This window comes from Erpetoichthys calabaricus, chromosome 18 (genome assembly GCF_900747795.2).
Source record: "Erpetoichthys calabaricus chromosome 18, fErpCal1.3, whole genome shotgun sequence".
Lineage (NCBI taxonomy): Eukaryota > Metazoa > Chordata > Cladistia > Polypteriformes > Polypteridae > Erpetoichthys > Erpetoichthys calabaricus.
In genome coordinates, this window is record NC_041411.2 from 82537777 (window position 1) to 82559805 (window position 22029).

The 22029-nt window shown below is 38.4% G+C and overlaps 1 protein-coding gene across 9 annotated transcripts in view; it reads right to left on the reverse strand.

Annotated features, from left to right (window-relative positions):
• Nucleotides 1-22029, reverse strand: part of cadpsa (Ca2+-dependent activator protein for secretion a) — a 366374-nt gene that overhangs the window by 11421 nt on the left and 332924 nt on the right. For all 9 annotated transcript variants that reach the window (XM_051921196.1, XM_051921193.1, XM_051921192.1 and 6 more), the window contains one exon: nucleotides 1620-1724. In XM_051921196.1, coding sequence (XP_051777156.1) covers nucleotides 1620-1724 — 105 coding nt within the window. The remainder of the gene's footprint in view (nucleotides 1-1619; nucleotides 1725-22029) is intronic.

The window sequence follows — 22029 nt, forward strand, 5'->3', positions numbered from 1 at the left end:
GAAGCAGGATGAACCAGAAGAGATAGATATCTATCTATCTATCTTATATTATATATATATATCTATATATCTAAGATAGATTATAATATATATATATAATATACAGTACTGTGCAAAAGTTTTATGCAGGTGTGAAAAAATGCTGAGGGGACTGGGTGGTCTCGTGGCCTGGAACCCCTGCAGATTTTATTTTTTTCTCCAGCCGTCTGGAGTTTTTTTTTGTTTTTTCTGTCCACCCTGGCCATCGGACCTTACTCTTATTCTATGTTAACTAATGTTGTCTTATTCTAATTTCTTACTTTGTCTTTTATTTTTCTTTTCTTCATTATGTAAAGCACTTGGAGCTACTTTTTTGTATGAAAATGTGCTATATAAATAAATGTTGTTGTTGTTCTATATATAAGATATATATATAAGATAAATAAAATTGCACTACGTACTGAACTTTGGAGAGACACTCATCATATACTAACAGTGCTTTAACAGTGTTTAACACAGGAGTGTCCACTGAAGGCAGTAAGAATAATGCTAACTTCCTTGGATCAGCTCAGTTAGCCAAGTCAACGTTGTTTTTGGTAGGTGTTTGGACTGAAGGTGCTGGGGCAGTCAGTCAGTCTCAGGTGTTCAAGTGGTATCAGACTGGCAGCACTTCACAAAGGGCAGTATATTTAAATGGAGTGTCACTGTAATACACTACTGTACAGTCATGGCACTGTCCCTGAAAATAACACCCCGGACACAGCGGCCAAGTTCTGATCCAAAGCTGAGAGTGGAGTCAGAACAAGCATTAACGGTACACTTAACAGTTGTTAGAAAAGAATAAGAAGTGTTGATGATGTGGATGTAGATGTATGAATGACACAGCAAAACATCACAGAACAGCATATTCCAAACTTCAATTCAGTGCCACGGGGCCGGAGTTTATCATTTAGACAAGTCCACTCTGGAAACCCCAAGTTACAAGAAGGAGGCCCTCTCACCCACTGGGAGAATGTGTAAGCACCACATAGATGATGAATGGCTATGGGATTCAAACCCAGGGCACCAAGTCTGGGAGACAGCAGAGCAAACCACTGCACTACCATGAAACCTTTTTTTTAAGCTCTTCCAAGGGATTCCTAGACCTAATGCAACCTTTCAAACATGGCTTCTTACGATAGAAGTCAAGTCCGTCCATTAATTTTCTTAACCTAATTAGTTCTTTAGGGTAATCCCAAAAAATAAAAATAAAGCCCTGGATCATTTTCACCATGTGGAGCGCATTTCTATCCAGAATTACTTCCATAGTAAAGGACCCCCCCTCAGAGCTCTAGTGATGCTACCACCACCAGTTCCACTGTAAGGCACACCTCTCACCCTCTCGAATCACTCCAGTTAAGTGACATCAATTATAATTGGAGGAAAGTGAAGTACCCACTAAAAACATATAAGAACACAGAGAATGTGCAAGCTCACTTGGGACAATGTCTGAGTCAGGAATTAAACCAGAAGAAACACTGCGGCATCATGATACCAAGTATATATAAAATAATAAAACATTTGAAATGAGAGCGGTCATTTATAAACCTTGTATTTGATCTTATTTTACATTGTACCGACAATAGTTTTGCATACGTTACCTTTGCAATCCTGATAAGAATTTTCAGTTGATAAATGTGAAGTTGCAGGTCCATTCGGTCTGTCAGCCATGTGCCAATAAGATTCATTGAGCTGGTATACCATTGCTGAAAAAGAGACAAACAGCATTCTCCAGCGCAAAAACAAAGAAAAAAGTCATAACTGTCATATTGCAGCAAGGCTGAAAAAAGAGAACCATGCAGGTACACTTGTCATGACGAGCATCTCAGCTTACAGAGGCACAGCATCTCTATGCAGAGACTGAAAGGCAGCACCTTAATGCAGACTAAACATGCAAAACTAGGAGGTTGTATGTGGAAAAGAACATAAAGGGTTACTGATGTAAGAAATGAAGACGTCATCATTTACTCACATCTATGACTTATGAATGCAGTTAAGTAATGCTCAGTTATTAGAGATAATGAAGGAAATCCATCCCAGTGGAGGTCTTTTGTGAGATGACAGGGAGCCATTTTCTAATTTGATGAAGACTGCGGCTTTGCAGTACGACTGCTTATTTCAAAAACCAGCCTAAGGGGGTCCTGAAGTGGCAGTGAGAAGAGAGGCCAGCAGCTCCCAAGAGGTGAGGTGTCCATTGACACTTTCATACCTTCTCCTCTGTGCTGTAGCCACACGGCACTAAGACCTGCAATGTCTTCCTTTTACAGTTCTAAACTGCGCTTGTAAACATTGTGCATGCAGGGAGACAAGTGCCATGAGCAGCACTACACTAAATCATGAAGCCCCACTTGTTGAACCTGACGTCGACTGACAGACGCAGGCTGATGTATAGATTTGAAGTGCTGTTTTGTTGAGACTCTGGGGAGAACACAACAAAACACATCTAGGGATTCCCTAAGCACTTGGTGAACAGCTACTTGAATAAGAAATGTTTTATTTATTATTATTCATAGTCTGCTTGCCCCTTGTGTTTCCAGTCTCCTCACAACTCAGGCACTTTTACTCTTATTTTTCCAGAACTACCTGGCCACCTTTCCTCTTCCTCCCAAGTCTAATCTCAATTAGTTCTGGCAGCAGGAGACCATTTTAAATTGCCTATTGAATTTCACTTCTGGGTTTCAATTCACAGCCACTTTAAAATAGTGAGTGTGGAGCACAAGCAATACTACAACTCCTTGGGGACAACCTCACCAGATCATATTAGGGGAATCTTATTACTGACCTGAAGCACAACAGTACAGAGGGCACCATCCCATGGCACTCTGCACCTCAGGCCATGAACTAGCTGCCTTCAAAATGTTTTCTGATTTTTCCTTCCTGGCCGGAAGTCCACTGCTTACACAGGTAACCCCATGTTGGAGGTAAACTGTCCAAAGTACCTTTTGTGTTCAAAACTGCTTACTTGGCTTTGTCTAGATCTTTAATCCAGGCTGTTTGGTATCTTGATATTTTATAACTACAAATATTATCATTGTAATACCCTTCCCTTCAGCACTCAAATTCAGTAGTCACTACTGAGAACTTCTAAAACTCTTCAGCTCCACAAGAATCTGCCACTTCTTTTCAGAAATGTTTTTACAGCAACTTTCACAAGGAAAACAGACATAAGTAGAAGGAAATGAAGGTCGGCAGATGAGAACAGAGAGCTGAGGTGGGGCTCCTTTTGGCAAAAGCACAAGCTGCCCTCATTAACAGCCCATGGTGCTTGCTGTTCTAGAGAACCGTCTCTGACCCTCGCAATACGCCTCCCAAACTGATAAGGTGGCACAGAATGGTGGTCATGTATCCGTAAGAAGCACAGAATAACATCTTCAAATCTGCCTAATCCAATTCAGGGTCACTGCACTGCACTAACAGCACTGGGTGTCAGGCTGGACTCTAGTGTGGACTCTAGTGTGGAAGGAGTGCCAGTCCATCACAGTGCCCACTCACCCACACAGAGCTACTGTAGAATTGTCATTCCGCCTAATATGCATCTAATATATCTGTGAAGGAGAGAGAAATTGGAGTTCTGGGGTAAAACTCAGGCAGATGCGGACAGAATGTACAAATTGCACACAGACACCAGCTACTGGTATTCAAGCCAGGACGTCAATGCTGGTGTGGCATGGAAACTATCAAACAAAGACAAAAGGGCCTGAAGAACAATGAACTCTACATACAATGTACAGCTCCTAAAATGGAACACATTGAAGGTGCTTTTTATCTTACCCTTGTGGATATAACAAAAAACAAATCAATGAATGTGTGTCGTTATATTGTGCTGCTCACTGTCCACGTCCTCTAAACGTTCAACCGCATCACCACTGCCACACCCTTGAGTTGGTATGAGCAGCAACAACCGTTAGTAACCAATGTGATCAGAAAAGAAACAGAAAGATGACTTTAAAGCTAAAAATGCCAAATTGGTATCAATGGTTTTATCTTTTTAAAGGTTTGAAACTGTTATTTTAATAGCTTAATATAATCTGATGATATAATGTGTTTGACTGAACGAGGACCAAATTGTAAAATACCTTTATGTTAATCTAAACTTAAGCATTTCAATGAAATATGCACCTAAAAATGTAACCGATATCAAGCATACAGGTATACACAATTCATTCATTTTCTACATTTGCTTATACCACTACAAGTCAGTTGTGAATCTGCTTCTTGCTATCCCAGCATCAGCAGAAATCAGCCCTGGACTGGATGCCAATCCACCAAAGGGCAGACTCTCTCTCTCTCTCTCACACACACACACACCCCGCTCAAGTCAGTTCAGCTGTCAATAAGGCTAACCGGGGTCTGGCTTGGAGATACAAGGAGGCCACCATTATTTAAGACTTGATTACGAGATTGATAAAGTAGCAGTAATACTAGGGAGTAATCCCACTAAGTGGCCTACTTCCACCAGTACCACCTCTGAGTATTTGATTTGAGACGGATCTGATTCTGGGCAGCACAGTAGCCTGACAGCTCTGAAGTTCTAAGTGTAAATCCTGACCTGGTCACCATCACTGTACATTCAACATTGTCTGGGAATGGCGCACTGGGGGGCGGAGGGGTAGGTCTGTTTCCTCCAGTAATTCCAGTTTCCTGTCACATCCTAATGATAGCTGACTGTTGGCTCTGAACTGACCTGGCAGGTGTGTGCCCAAGTGTGAGTCCCACCCAGTGATGGGTCTTTCCTTGTGCCCAGTTCAGCTGGGATGTGTCTCTACCCTGTATTTGAGCCATTGAGCTAATAAAACAGTTGCATGGGCCTCAGTGTTTTACTTACTTTTAATTATTGTCTTTGATTTAGTTAAAAAATCACATTATATATATATATATATATATATATATATATATATATATATATATATATATATATATGAATGACAAAAATGTTATAATCTACTGTAACTCATTAACCATGAACACAATGCAGAGATACTGTAATGAAATTAAACCGAAGATGTGATGCACAGTAACATTGTACAGACCATTGAAAACATACTAAGAATATTATAATTGATTTGTGATAAATGATATAATGTTGAAAGGTGCCAAGCAAGCTTCCGCTTGGGGACATTTAAACTTTGCTGGATGCCTGTGAAAAATGCCTGCAGCTGTGTTTTTGCAGGCTGCCACCCCTGTCGAGCAGTCAGTCTCTAGGGTTTAGTCAGTATCCAACAGATGCTTTTAAATCCTGCTAGTGTTTGAAACCTAACACATGTACAGTAGCAAAAGCACTGGCAAAGAAGAAAGTAAAAAAAAAAAAAATAACTGGCATGAACTTCCAGCTCATCCATCAGTATAGCATTAAAAAAGGACCATCTTTTAATATGGCAAAGTGAAAAACACCTACGGTTATGTGGCGCCGCCACAGTTCATTTTTTCTTGATCTGTAAAGAAAGCTGAGTAAAGAGCAGAATAATAATCTGCTTCTTATTGTATGTGCCACATACTAAAGTGAACAGTCACAATTCCTGGCACATCTGTAAACTGAACACCTTGAGAGAAGATTCATAAATCTGTCCTTCTAGAAGAGCTAGGAACACAAAATGTCAGTAGCATGTGTCCAAGCACCCATATATGTGGACCTACAGATTATGTCAATCAGATAACAATTTATCATTCCCAGTTTAGGAGGGAAACATTTAGTGCTCACGAACAAATTTTTTTTTCATGAAATTAGGGTTCAAATAATGATTTAAAAAAAAAAAAGAATATTTTGTACTTTCAAACACTTTCACTACAAATATTTTCCCACTTTGCCATAAATGAAAACACTTTCTCCACAGTAAACATAAAATGGTGACATTTTTGACAACAATGAAAAATTCTTTGAATGAAACTTTCAGGTCTTTCATTGAGACTCACAAGTAATTAAACTCCTCAGGGGAATCACCATCTCTGTGATCTTTCACTGTACTCCCTGTGTTCTCTTTGTTTTCTAGTCCAGCCCATCCATTTCTGCCACTCTAACACACACAGGTCTGTGCCAGGGCAGATTTTCTCACATTTCAGAGTTTCAACTGTACTTTCAAATATTAATGCAAAATAAACATGCTACACACAGAATATCCACAGCTATTGTGAAATAAGGCTTAATTTACTTACTTAAAAAACAGAAATTGCCGGTAAGCACTGAAGGTTAAGAAATTACTTCAAAAGACTGTTCTTAAAACTACATAATTTACTGTTTATATTTCTTCTTGAAGAACTGAGATACCGATTGGACAAATGTGAAAGTGAAAACGCTTCCATCCTCTTTGTGGTGCTGGGCCACTACTTGATGATCTTGTGCCTTTAACTGGTCTACTGGATTACCTGTCTGTTCCCAGATGTGCTAAAAATGTTTTATAATTCTTGGTCCTAAATTGTGGATCACGCTCCTTCTGATCATCCACACTGCTTCTGGTCTACTGATACTCAAGACTCAACTCTTCACACAACATGTCACACTAATGATACCCGCAGCCTTTACTAGCCCTTGACGTATGATGCTTTTACTAGTTAGTGTTAAAAAAGGTTTTCATTTGTACTCAATTTTATTAAAAATCCCTCCTTTTTGTATTAATATAATTCATTTAAAAATGTGTCACGGTTCAGAAATGTATTCTGGATTAAGTGCTAGATGCAAGGTGAGTATTCCAATGTGATATTTTCATTTCTATGCTATTAAAAATGTTCATTTTCACTGTCACGGTTTACTTGCTTCCTTGTTTGACATGAGCTGGGAACACAAGGCTAAGCACTGCATGGCAGCATGAAAACTTTAACAAGTGTCTTATCGCAGAGGGACCCTGAATATACCAGAATATTAGACAACACATAAAGGTGAAAAAGGAGACTGCCCTCCTGATCATATGGTGCCACAAAAACAAACAGGAGCAATGGAAGGGCAGCAGCAGAAATTTCTAAGAGTATATATATATATATATATATATATATAATATATATACAGTACTCCTGGTGTCTCTTCTTGTATAATCAGTGATTGGCTATTCAGTCACCTAACAAGCCCTTACTTCATTAAGATGCTCAATTCTGTAACTCTGTTATCTGTGAACAAAAGTAGGCCTCAACACTGTCAATTTACTGAGCTCCCCCTAGCGGTCACACATATTACTTGCTTTTATTATTCATTTATGTTTTACTTACAACTTTTATTTTTGTACTTGTATGTTTAATGAAGCTGCATAGCATAGGATCATAGCTGATATCTATACTGTATATATATATACACACACACACACACAAACATATTTATAGTGTGATAGACGGTCAGGGACCGTACCCCACTGGAAGACCTGGAGAAGCAGGGGACCGGGAGAGGGGCAATTCCTACCTTGGGACGCAAGATGGCAGCACTCCGGAATTACATGAGAACCACGGAGTTGGGCAGTTCAAACCTGTAGGGACCCATGGCCACCGCCAGGGGGCACTTGGATGGTTCCAGAGCCAGCACCAAGAAGTGCTGCCGGAACAGGAACCAGGTACACTCGGAGTGCTTCCGGTTGCAGGAAGGTCATCAGGGAGCACCTGGAGCACATCCGGGTGCAATATAAAAGGGGCCGCCTCATTCCATTCAGGGAGCCAAAGTTGGGTGGAAGAGGACGGAGTTTGTGAGTGAGGAGTGGAGGTGGCAGAAGAAAAGGACAGGACTGAGCATTGTGGCTGCTTGGTGCACTATGTTGTGCAAAAGAACTGAGAATAAAATGTGTTCTTTGGGACATTTGGCATCCGTGTCTGTCTGTGGTCATGTCCGGGTTCAAGTTCACAATTAATACAAATATATACATATATATTATATATATACACTGCAGTGGGCTGGTGCCCTGCCCGAGGTTTGTTTCCTGCCTTGCGCCCTGTGTTGGCTGGGATTGACTCCAGCAGACCCCCGTGACCCTTTAGTTAGGATATAGCGGGTTGGATAATGGATGGATGGCTGGATATATATATATATATATATAAAATATATGTGTGTGTGTGTATATATGTATCTGTCTAATAATTGTAGGTCAAGCAATGGCAATTTTAGAAATATCACAATGTGACAAAGTCCAATTTCAGTTGACTGTCTGAAAAAGTCGTAAATATACTATGTCAATATATTCTAGAATGTATTTTAGCAATTTTGAAAGATCTAATTACTGAAACTGAGCAGCACTGAATATGTATGAAGAAAGAAAAACTCCAGTCTTACAAATATAACTGTGCTTTAATAGCAAATTAACAGGTTGACGGTTCTCAGAGTATGGAATGTGTGCAACATCACACAGTAACTCCTTCTGAAAGTGTTTTAAATGCCAATCGAGATATCTGATATGAATTCCCATACATAAGGATCTTATCATTGTGAGAATGAAATACTTTCATAACAAGTTTTTGAAAAGCACACTCCATCCATTGTTGGTTCTAGGCTTGCTGGGTTAGCCTCCAGTCTTTGTGACAGTAAAAACGTGAACTGAGCCTGACTTAGAAAATGGAGAGACAGATGATTATACACACAAATCTTAAAGACGTGCAAGTTAGGGTAGTCAGTAACACTAAGCTGCCTCAGGATGAGTGAGTGTTGGTGTGTTTCCCATTCAGGGTTGAAACCTGATTCACCCACAGTGTTGCTGGGATAGGCTCCATAACCCTGAGCAACACAGAATATAAATAATTTAATAAACATAGTACATGTGCATGAGAATGTAAGATATATATATATATATATATATATATATATATATATATATATATATATATATATATATATATATATATTTCACATATATTGCAAAAGGCCAGCAACTACAAGTAAAATATCATAATCTGAAAGCTTTAAATCAAGAGGTGTAAAGGAATATATACTATGAGTATATTTAATTTTGCACTGAACACGGTTGTATAGCTTCCTATAACAGTGGAAAAAAAAAAAACAGTGTAGAAGCCATTTAAGATTTGCATTTATAAGAATAAGGGCACTCCTGGCTGAAAGGGTTTATTTTTGTCCATCTTTCGTATTCTCTTCTTCACACCAATGAGCTGCACATTTCATGAATGCACAACATGTGGCCTTTCCTTTGCTGCCTGTCATGCACCTTGATAAGTGCTTAGCATGAAAAACCAAATCTATAAAAGTACACTTTAGCAATGTTGAATTTTGTAGTAACTAAAGAAAGGTAAAGGATTTGTGTGTCTTCATGCCCCCCTAGATGTCAGTAAAATTAAGGGAAGTGTGACAGTTCCTCCAAAATCGATGCTGGAACTGGAGGAAATATCGGGGGCCAGTAACACAAACTTGTTCTTTTATGGCAGGCGAGCAAAGCATCTTTGTGCTCTTTTTGAATTGCTTTATTTTTCGAGTGCACGGGTTTTGATGCAATGCCTTGAAGCATATTGCAGTTCTGGTTGGTGAAGAGAACAAACAGTTGTGTTTATTTCACAAGGCATGATTGATCTGTGTTTCTTTTCGCCAGAGTGGTTAAACCACTCATCTTGCTGAATTTATCTGGCTTTGTCCAAAATGCAGACTGTTTTGTTATAAGAGCAAGCATGATATACCCCTATAGCGACACCTGAGAGCTTTATACAAAATTATCCATTATTGCTGAAGCACGGTGGATCCAACTGTGCTCAGGGTTTTAGTTAACAGTCCTATAATGTATATTTTAAAAGATGCAGTAATCTACAAGGTTTACACTGTCTATTTCATCTAATAGAAGGATATAATGAAGCAGCATGAGTTTAGTTTTAGGGAATGGGGGGCACATGGCAGGGGGAGAGATTACTGCACACGGACATGAACATCTGCAAAGTCCCTTTTGTATAGCTGGTGCTGAATGGCTGTGTGACCTCCTGCTCCCTGCCTTGAACCCCGTGTTCACACTCACATCTGACATGTTACAGGAAGCCACAGTTCGCGGCGGGAGAGAAAGGGCGCTGGGTTTTAGGGGGGTTGCTGGATTGCTGATATCTGAATTCTGTAAAACCAGATGCAGCCTGCCAGCTTAATGCACCTGAAAAGTTGTGGTTCCCTTTCAAAAGCCTTGCATTCTAGTGGCTTAAGGCCATCGTAAGGCTTTGTGTAGGGCTAAAACAAAACAGGGAAACCAAGCAAAAGGGGCTGGTCGCCTGGCAGGGAAGCCAAAGGATTACAAGCAACCTGTGACTCAGCCTCTTTCTGCCTTTGCTTGTAGGTTTGCTTTTGTGTGGATGGCTGTGTGTGTGTGTGTGCACACGACAGAATGCTACACAACAGATTGGGGTTAGTTATAAAGGCCTGGGATTGTGCAAGTACACCCTGCTGGGAGCCAGCTGTGTCTGCAATTAGCAGGAGGCATGAAATGATTATTATTGTAGTGGCTGATGGCGATGTGAAGTGACAGGTTTTACAAGGAAGGTTTCTGTGACAAGGTTTCAGTTTGCTAAAGAAATTGTTTTTTTATTATTATAAATAACAGAAATACAGACACATAGGACTACAAGCTACACTTTGCACACTGACTCCTTTACACAGCTGAGTTGGGGCTTGAAAGACAAAAAGAGTTTTTTTTTTGTTTGTTTCATTGCCCTCAGGATCAGCATTTTCTGAATTATTTAGCAGCAGAACTGGCCCTTTGCCTCAAATTAGCAAAACGCTCGTATTTAAGGAGTGGAGATTAAGTACAGAGAATGACACAGCAGGGTGGATTGGAGGGTTGAGAAGTCTTTAAATCTGACTACAAGACATTATATACTTATGACAAAAGAACATAGTAATCCTACCTGCTTGCTTTTTCTGCTGCTGTTTGTCCATTATAATGTGCTTTACTGCCACTAAGAGGCAACCTATTGATGATGCTACTCAATTACCATAGTAACTCAGCCTGGCAGCTTCATGTTTCACTGTTTTCCATCCAAGTTTGGGGCATCCATTGGTAAAAAGCCTTATAATAATGGTGTGCAACTACAGAGAGTTGGATTTTACTGCAACTTAGCCTTTAAAAACAGAAATGAACAAACATTTTCAATAGAAATAATTTCAGTATGTTTAACATGGCAAAAAAAAAAAAAACCCATTCAGGAAGGTGCGTTTATGTACAGATGAACAGAGAAACAAAACTTTACAAATTAAGAATGTGCAAAATGAACATATGTATATTTAAAAAGCAGATGTGTTTCAAAACAAACAAATTAGAGGTCTATGCATGTATACTGTTTATATTTGAGGATATACTACTACCCTTAAAAAAATCTGTGCAATTCTTTGATTTTGGAACACATAACAAATGGAAATTTACAGAATATTTCTGCAGCTGAAATATTCAGTTAAGAACACCTCCATAAATAACACTAAGTTTTATCAACATTTAAAATTTAATAAGAATATGGTTTTAATCCTTATTCAGTTTTGCACTTGAAAAATTAAAGTGTAATACTGTATAGTATAAATAAAACTGAGGGAAGTCAATTCTTAAATCTAAAAACTAAGATATGATGCAAAAAGCACACTTAATCCAGTTCAGGGTAGTAGGGAGTTGGAGCCTATCCCAGCAGCATGAGCGCATAACAAGAACCAACCCAAGGATGGGTCATCCTTCCATCTCAGGACCCAGTCAAGAATTCATCCACATGGGAGCCAATTTAGAATCACCCTTTAAAGTTCTATGTCTCTTTGGGATGTAAGAGGAAACCAGAAGACTCAGAAAACTTATCCAGATACAGGGAGACATGCAGACTCCACACACACTAAGATCAGGCACAGGATTCAAACCTAGGACTCAGGGACTGAGACAGCAGTGTTAATCACTGTTAAACTCCTAAAGAGAGAAACTCTCGAGATAATCAAAGGAGTGAGTTCTGAATACCTTTCCATCCACCCAAACACTTTCAAACCTGCTGAATGCAAACCACCATCAAAGAGAGCCAAAGAATATCCTAACAGCAGCAGACATAAGTTACAAACGGACCATGGACAAGATATGCAAAACTGAATATACTGTACATATGGATAGAAGATCACCTCTAGCACACATGACCCCAAATTAGATTAAGCTATTTATTTGCAAAATGTTATATTACATAAATACAGAGCACAAGCATATATTACAGGTAACTGTATAGGTGGTGTGTTCATATTTCATAGTTGAATCACAAAACACATCATATAGAATCCACATACAAATTTTAACTGCACTTAAATACAGTAGATAGGAGTACAATATAAGACAAATATAGAGTATATGAAAGGCACTATATGATAAACAAATCTGAAATGCATGGTAGACCTTTTATGTAGTGTATAAACTATGCAGCATATACTATATGCCTCCTCCCATAATCCTCATCTTCACTTTGGCTAACTGTAACGGACACTGGTACAATATATATTCAGAAATAACACACATTAAATGTACAATTTGCATTAGGTGTATACCTGTAGATTTGACTAAATAATAGTTTTCACTTTGTTTTAATGTCTTGAACTTTTTATTTTGCTTCTGGAACAACTGCACTTCTATTTGCACACTGTAAATCACATGCAGTGTGCACACACACTCACACTATGATAAATGGAATATCTACAAATATATAAAACTCAAATACAAAGTGTTACATACTACGTACACACATTGACACCGCATGTATTAAACAGTATACAATGTGTCCTCTTACTTGTGTAGTGTAAATATATACATAGCATACATGTATGTACTGTAAGAAGCGAGTACATGCATACCCAAAATAATCTGAAGACACACACACACACACACCTATATACTGCGAGTTGGCAGCACACGCTGTAAACACCACACACTAGATATTGTGATACTCTGTACATTGCATATACAAAATGTATCGTTCAGCTTTACACACAAAAGCAATCCTCTAGGAACGCCATGTTTTTTAATTTTAAATAGATTAAGGACACATTAATATATGTACTTTTAATGTGTTAGCTGCTGAAAAGCTCCAGTTTCCCTCTGTCTACGAAAAAACTATGTGCATCACCTATGGTGTAAAAGCACAATACATATTGAATATAGTGGTATTTTAGATATATATATATATATATATATATACACGCACACACACACAAACAAATATAACAGATGAATCCTGTATATGAAATAATACATAATGCAGGATGTTTTCTTATCACGTTGAAGCATTCAGGAAGACTATATGTTGGCTAATAAGCAGAAATCCAATTATTTATTGTAATGGTAAATAGGGCAAATTTTAAATAAACAGTAACAGGAGTTCAATTTACACTGTCTCTTTAAAAACTGCTGCACACAATGAAAGAGTAGATAAAAGCAAAGCATGTTGTGAGTAAGTAACCTGCAGGAACTACAGCTTGGATCTTTAATTGTGTAAACACACAATGAGTGAAAAAAAGGAAAAAGCTGACTAAAAAAATCAGTTAAATGCTGAAAGAGATGAGCTATTCTTTCGTACAATAAATACTTGCACCCAAATTCAAATATGGATAGAATACGAAATAAAACACTTGTGGGATCATTCTATAGAGCGAGGGGAATGAAACAAGCCACTGAGCACTTGAGGTTCACACTGTGCATGTGAATAGGGGGAACCTCCTAAGTTGAATAGCTTGCCTTTTGGGACCAATTTGTCTCTGTTCACTCTTTATTCCTCCCTTTTTGCTGACAGATGTACAAAGGCGGAACCGCACTGCGCAGTTCATCTACATGCGCCCTCAGCAGCTGTCACTTTTGTCGAGCAAGTTAATCAAACAAATGCCACCATATCCCACTTTCCACTGGGAGAAGCCACATTACTTGGTGGCAAGCTGGGAGGAGAAACTTTAAAAGATGGAGGAAAAAAAACCAAGAACAACTGTATAATCCTTAGCCTTAAATACTTCAAAACAGAATTTCTTTATGCTGAAATATTTGCTATGAAATATCTAGTAAGTTGTAACATATGGTTTTGATGTTGTATTCAGTGTAATTGAAAAGCAGTTGTGTTTAGAACTCCAGTCATTGACTGTCCTATCCAGCTGCACTGTGAACATTTTAGAAAGTTTCTCTACACTTCAGGTGGCACACCATGCAAAAAGTAGTAACAGCTGATTAAGTGAAGTATTTCATTCATGTTTAACTTGTAAACCTAAATATATTACAAATGAAATGACCATGGGGCACCACTAATCCAGGTTTCATTTAGATGAGCATATTTCCATGTGTCAGATTCTGCACATGATGATTTATTGAGATAGGCAGACAAAAGATGTTATATCATAGACAGATAAGACCAGCACTAAAAATTGATCATTTATTGATCCCAACTGGAAACTGCAGTATTGCAGCAGCCAAAAAAAAAAAACTACAGAGAACACAATCAAAATGAGACAGTAAGATAAATAAATAAATATGCCCAGTAATCTTAAACAAGCATGATAGAATTTCAGAAAGAACACAGTCTAGCTAGTGGTCATGCTGTGAAACCTAAAGACACATGGCAGGAGTAACCTCCAATAGTGCTCCTGGACCATTGTGATTGAATCAGCCTTGCGCTTAAGGGACTCCTCAGGTTTGCCATCTGAATAATCATACAGTATATGGAGCTGAGGAAGGACCACACAACCCTTTTACTGGCTCTCCATGATTCTTGCCATCTACTGTTTTGACAGGAATTCTCTCAAATAAGGGCAGGCAAACCTCTTATAAGCCTCTCATTTGTCTTCTGCACAAGCACCAGTATATTGTATTCTTCAGTGGGTGCCCACTATGAAAGACTCTATATGGTTGCTAAAATCCATTATTTCACTGTTACAGTGTGATTCTTGTATTATGAGAATCATTGTCTATGACTGTAGACACAGGGTATAAGACATGGACACTTCCTTGACAAGCTGATGATGCTTTACAAAGGGTGCAGGTACAATGGAGTTAAATTAGAGGGATCAAAAGCTAAGCTAAGGAAGTTACATACATTTTATCAAGTTCTGTGGTTATTTAAGTTTATTTGTGTGCCTTTTTAATATCTATTACTCTTATTTTAATTAATTTGTATGTTTTACATTTTTTGGTGTTAACCTCGAATGCCTCTTGGACTTGAAATTCTGTGTAAAAGTGCTTAACCCTGAGTGTCTCTCAAGTTAAGATGTTGTGATCAGCTTTATAGTTTTAGGCTTGAATAACTCCTTGGAAAGAATTCTGCTGCTGTCCAGCGGATAAAATAACATTATGATGCAAAAAATAATGAAAATATCTATGTGTTTTGCTACTCTAAGGTAACTCATTAAAATTTGTGAATGGTGTGGAGCCTTCAACCAAAACATAAAGGCATGTAAACAAGAAGTGATAGTGAAGACAATGTGAATTGGTCATTAGATGTTGACACAAATAGTAAAACGGATGGCACTGTACGACTAAACTGCTTTGACATGCCTAGTGAATTTGGTCCCCTGAAAGTTCACTGTGGTGCAAGTAGGTGTGTGGCAAAATGACTGTGATAAGTGGAAGGACACAAATGACATTAACCCCCTAAGCACTGTTCATAATGCATCACATGTCAATGTTCGTGTCAGGGGAAATGTGGGGCCTTGTGCTGTGGCAGCCTACACTAACACAATGCAGATTAAGCACTGACATTCTACCCTCTCTTGTTCAAACAAAGAAAAAATATAAGAAAAGCACAAAGAAACACACATCAACTGTCATGTTTGTGACATGGAGCTGTGTGTTGGTGACGGTACAAAACTGATCACAAGAAGGACGTGTGCTAAATCTACATCAATACAGCATGCACACTAGACATACTTTTCCAACTGTATTTATGTATGTTGACATTTTGGTATTTGCATTTTTGTTACATGATATCATATTTTATTTCTTGTTAAAAGAAATTCAACATTTTGACTTATTTATCTTGGGTGTTAATATAATGCTAAGGAGGCTACAGCCGTCATTTACTGCTGACACTGCATTGGTTTCTAGGGTTGCCTTACTGTTGGTGACTTGATTAGTTGAGAGGTTTCATCATAACATCCCACTTGTATGAGCAAAAATTAAAAACTCATCCCATTATCTCAAAAAATAAAAAAGTAAAAAAAGGGAATTTCAAGTTTATGGTATTGCTGTTCTTAACTTTACATCTTGGTTTGTCCGTTTATGAAAGCTCGTCTGATCGTTCTGACCTCTGCCCATTTAACGTTTCTGATATCTGGTTAAGTGACTGTACTGGTTATTTTCTGTATCTGTGTCTTCAATGGAAACAACGTGTAGTTAAAGCCGGGTCTACACCCAGACCAACAACTCTTCAGTGCATCCCTTAAAGTGTAATTAATGAAGGCTTGATCACCGCTTTGTCTTTTAAAATAGGTATGTTAAAGGTCAATGCTTTTTGTGTTTTTTTGCCACCTGGTAAAGATATTATGAACGATTAATATAGAAAAAAATAAGATGATGGTGATTACTGATGTCAGTTCATCACGACGGATTAAGGGATTTAAATACAGAACTGTACCATAACCTATATGCCTTCAAAATTCGGATAAAGGCTTGCAGATGACATCATTGTGGAGGCATCAAAGATTGCTTTGATTGATCTATCATGCCACTTTAACAGCTGGGTATAACACTCTGAAACACTAACAGATCAGATTTGTTTAAAAGAAGCTTTTCATTTGATGTATGTTAAAAAAAAAAAAATTTAAAAAAAAACCACACAAATTCCATTCCTGCATTGACTAAATTGTTTTATCCCACTCCCTGCCATCCCACCAAGCAATCTGCCATAGAAAAAGAGAGGGGAAAAAATCAATCCAGCAGGCTGAGTGTGCCAGAAGCTTCAAGCCTGCAGAATGGCAGGGACTGCAGGGTAACAGAGCAATCAGTCTGAGGTTTAACACAAGATATAAATGAACAACCAGTACTGGGGGTGGGGAGTAAGAAAAAGAGGAAATCAATGTTTCTATTCACCCAGCGCCAAAAAAATATCACACAAAAAACTATTTCCTTTGCCTACAGAGCTGGGATAAAAGCAGATGAAGGCAAATAACATTTCATAAACAGGTCAAAGTGTGTAAATTCTTACACAAGATAACAATCTGAGGTGACCAGCATGACTGTGATCAAAATGAAACTGAATTAATGCAGTTATACAAAGTACAAAAAAAAAAAAAAAAATCTATGACCCTCATCAGAGAAGCAGGTCAGAAAGTCATGTATACAAATATGAGTCTATACAGTACATCCAAATACATTCACATCCATCCTTTAGGAAACACACCCAATATACTGTAGTTCAGAGTCTATCCCAGCAGCATCAGGTTCATGGTAGGAACCAGCCCTGGAAAGAGTGGCTTACTAGTCTATCCTTTCATCTACAGCAGTGAAGGCAAACTGGAAGAAAACAGTGACCCCCACCTCCAGATTCTACCCTTCTGGTATGTCAGCTTTAAAATGCTGTCGCCATTTGTACATCCATCCATCATCATCATCATCATACATACCGCTCACTTTTCCAGTTTGTTTAGCCTTACTGTGTCTGTTTGTCTTTGATACAATTACTCGCAGACCACTGGGGCTAGAACCTTCACCTTGGTCTTAATTGAAAGCTTATAACGTGAAACCCACCGGTGAAGCAAAAACTGTGGCTAGCTGTAACTTCCAGCAAGTTAGCATATTCACATTTTTCTAATGGTAAACTGATTGAGAATGTGACATGGCAGAAAGAAAGAGAAGAACAGTGATATTTGCTGAGCGTGAAGCAAATTGCAGAAGCCGATTACATGACAGGAAGAAGAATTACAGTTCCGGCATCTACTGCCAGTCCAGCGACCAGCAAGGGCTTTAATCTTGATCTTGGGAGGATCAGAGGTCTGCATGTTTTCTAGAATGTATACAATATATATATATTATATATATATATATATATATATATATTAGAGTGGTCCTAGGTAAAAACTGGAGTTGCAGGCCATAGGTTGAGAACCCACCAAGTCTCGATAATTGCAAGAGTAAAGATACTGTATGTAACCATGTTAGGATGGGTTTCTATCTGATGGCAGTGCTAAATGGACTTGTATAAAGCACCTGTAATTGCTGTGAATCACAGAAATATCAGCACTTAAATCTGCAGAGCATTTAACAATGGGTTTGTGGTCCCCTGGTCCAGTAGGTAGCAACAATTGAGTTCTTTGTATTATATGTGGACCCCTGATTCATAACGTGGAGGGAAGGCAACATGAGGGAAACCTATCTGTTTTAAAGCAAATCAGGGACTCAGATGTGAAAAAGCATTGGGGATCACTAGAAGGAACTCTAGAAGGACAACCCAAGGGCTTTCCGAGCACATTTCTGAACTGGATGGATATAAAGACACCATCTCTACAAACTTACTGGACTGGAGTATAATGAGACTCAATAGAGGAATTTGACTAGACGATGATACAACTAGTTGGTTTAACTATTTTGTGTTATTTATAATGTTTATCCTTCCCATTGTTCACCTCATCATCACTATACATACATTATATACAGTGTTTAACAGTATAACAGCATATATAACAATACACACCCTGTACTGTTATAGGACATTGTGATGAGTGACCTGGTGGACTAGAGGATTGGAAACAGGATAAAGGCAAGATTTGGCAGGGTCCTAGTAGTGTGTGTGAGGGACATGCATTGGCAGAAAGAGGGACATCACAAGAGCCAATAAATCCTGTTATTTTTTTAGGTCCCAGAAGGGGCAGTGGAGGGCAATCTGGAAAGAAATGGATAATGTATTCTCAGGGTGCCAGCTTACAGGTAGCTCTGCCAATACCAGGGTGCCTGAACCTCCTGGTGGAGAGAGTTATTAAGAATAAAGACAGGAGACTGATGGGTGAAAAGAGGGCAGCACAGCACCCCATGCTGGCTGAACAATGGACACACTGCCCTTTCGAGAGGGTAGCTACAACTTTAGAAGCAATTCTGAGACTTGGCTGTGTTTAAAACCATCTTGAACTCAGAAACTAAATCAGTTTTGAGGTGAGCTGTGCCAAGGACTCCAGTGGGAGAACAATGGGATACATGGAAGTGCTTTGTGTGACACTGAAGGGCAAGTGAGCAGGCCACTATCTGAAAAACACTGTTTATACCTAGAAAGATTCCAGGTATTGTTTATTTTATTGGTTACTTTTTATTTATCCCTCTCCTTTGTTTAGTTATTCATTGTCATACACACTCTCTCTCTGTCTCTCTCATTTGAATAATATTTTGCCTGTTATCTGTAGGTAGTTTAAGGCTGTCAGAGTAAATAACTCCTCTTAATAATTGTTCTGACTTTTGTGCTGTTGACGGCAGGGCCTTCCAGCTTTGACTTTTAAGGATCACAGAGTCCTCAGTGATTCATTCCAACCCAGTTATCAGTTAATTGACACGACTAGTTCATGTGATGATGATTAAAAAAGAGGTTTAAAAATTGACACAACAAATAGGCCTATATACATTATCAGTTGGAACGACTGGCAGAGTAAAATATTTACACATTAGATACTTTTCATTTCAGTTGCTCACTTGTCAGTTTTCGTTGAGTGTGTTCAGGATTGTGGGAGGCTACAATGAGACATGAAGCAGACCTGGAAAGGATAATAGCCAATCACTGGGAATACTCAGAACCTATACGGTGGAAATGTTAAATCAGCATTCACTCTAACAGGAAGTCTTTTGACTGTGGAGTGAAAAAGATGCAAACTCCACAACAGAAGGTTCAATTGCAGGAAATCAATCCAAAGGTCTGCTTTTCACTTTGCTATAATAATGGCATTCATTCATTAAAATAAATACAAGATAGCCTCATCAAGAAACCAGTATGAAGGCTATGCGATAATAACTTACAAATGAAATAACATGCTGAGTCATTATATCTATTAGATATCTTCCAAGCTGCACAATGAATTCAATATTCATATTGCTTGAAAATACATCCTGCCCTGTCTGAAAAAGTCAGGCATACTACAAGTACTGTGGTGGCAAGTGAATCTTGTGATGTGGTTAGTGATGCGAAAGCATCAACAATGAAAGACTTCTAACCTGCACTGAAATGTCAGCAAGTTAGATTTCAGCTGTTTCCATAGCCTGTCTTATTCACGTTTAAACCCAATTTTAATACTAGTTTCCAAAAAAAATGAAAAGCCAATGTTATTACCAGATAATGTTTATACAGAACTGTGAGCCTCCAATCAGGAACAGACAAGACGTAAGACAAAAGTAAAGAAGATTTCAAGCTAGAGGTGTGAATACTAACTTAGATTTACTCTAACTAACTTGATTTAAAAAGTTAGTATTTACAGAAAAGATCCAACATTATGATATCAACAGCTGTGTTGTACCATATTAAACAGAGACAGTACAATGACATCACAGGGACAGGAATCATGTGACTAACAACACAATTGTTGCTAGAAACAACATCGCAGTGCCCACAAAACAACACACAAAATGGAGGTGACTGCCAAGAAAAACCAACCACAATATTTCCATCATAACATTAAAAAAATGCAAACCAACAAGGAATACATGTTCAGAAATTCAAGTAAATGAGAGCCTAAGAAAGTTGTAAACTGGTTTTATATTTAGGAAACTGTCTGGAGCCAAAGTGTGCAGTCACCGTGAGCCTCATGGGTGAAGGTTCACTACTCTAGGAACAGTGGTTTGGGAGAAAGTCATAAAACCCAGTATCGTCCATTCCTCACTAAACCCAACAAATCCTTTTCTTGTGTTAGGTTCAAAGCCACTCTTATACTGGGACAATTTAGATCTGCTAATTAATGTAACCTCTGGAGGAGCACCGAAGTTGAGACAATTTATAAAATCCACACAGACAGTGCATGGGCTGAGGTTTAATTCAGGTATCCAGAACTGTGACACACCAGCACTAACCACCACACTACAGTGACAACCCATAAAAATCCACCACATGTCTATCCATCATTTTTCTAAACAGCTTATTTAGTTTTGGGTCTTAGGGACTGAAAGAACTAAAAAAAAATGAGTAAATCTTGCTGGCTGAATTGATAAAACATTCCACACACTCTGGCTTTAATGTAAATTTTGATTTTTGAGATACTTAAGAGCCAGTGTTTGTCCCAAAAACAATGGTCACAAAAGAGGAACTTACTGCAGGCAAGGTGCCATTCCATCTCAAGGCACACTCAGCCAGACAATTTAGAGTAACATGCACATCTTTGAAATGTGGGAAGAAAACTGGAATCCCTAGAAAGAAAACTTCACATAGAGGCGGGGAGAATGTGCAAATTCCTAGCAGATAACCAGTGCTTCACCATACAGTCCAGGTTTAGGAAACAGACATGAAAATAAAGAGGTGGGAAAAGGAAAGGCATTGGAATTAATTTGTTACTTGTACAAAATTAACACATTTCAATGAAATACCTTGCTTAATACTATGCAGCCTTTATGGAAAGTTTCTATACTTTATTTTCTCCTAAAGGAAAGAGAGTGAAATATGGTTGATAAAAATATTATGAAGGCAGAATACTAGAATGGGAACCGGTTTATATTTAATTTAATATTTACTTTACACAATTAGGGAAAATGACTACTTCATCTATATAGCGATCTGAAAAGTGAATTTGATTTACTTTTTTATTGTAAAAAGCCAAGTGTGCCTGCCAGTAAAATGGTAAAGTGTCCAAGACAGTGAAATGGTATTTTCAGCCTGCTCTCTTTAAAGATCACCAGTCATGGTCACAAGTTCACATCACAGGGGTCCTATCACTGCAAGATTTAAGGGCTTACTTGAAGTAAGTGCAATCTCGCTGATCTGATAACTGCCAAGGTCAAGAAAAATACTCAGAATCAATCAATGAACATTTAATCCCCAGAAGGCAGATTAAACATATAATTGACCCTTCTAATCCAAATATCCACAGTTGACATTTTCCTTTCCAGGCTAGCAGCACAGCGCCTCTGAGGAATCTATCCTAAAAACCTGTGTATCACTATGGTGGTGGATTTGATCAGAGCTAAAGAG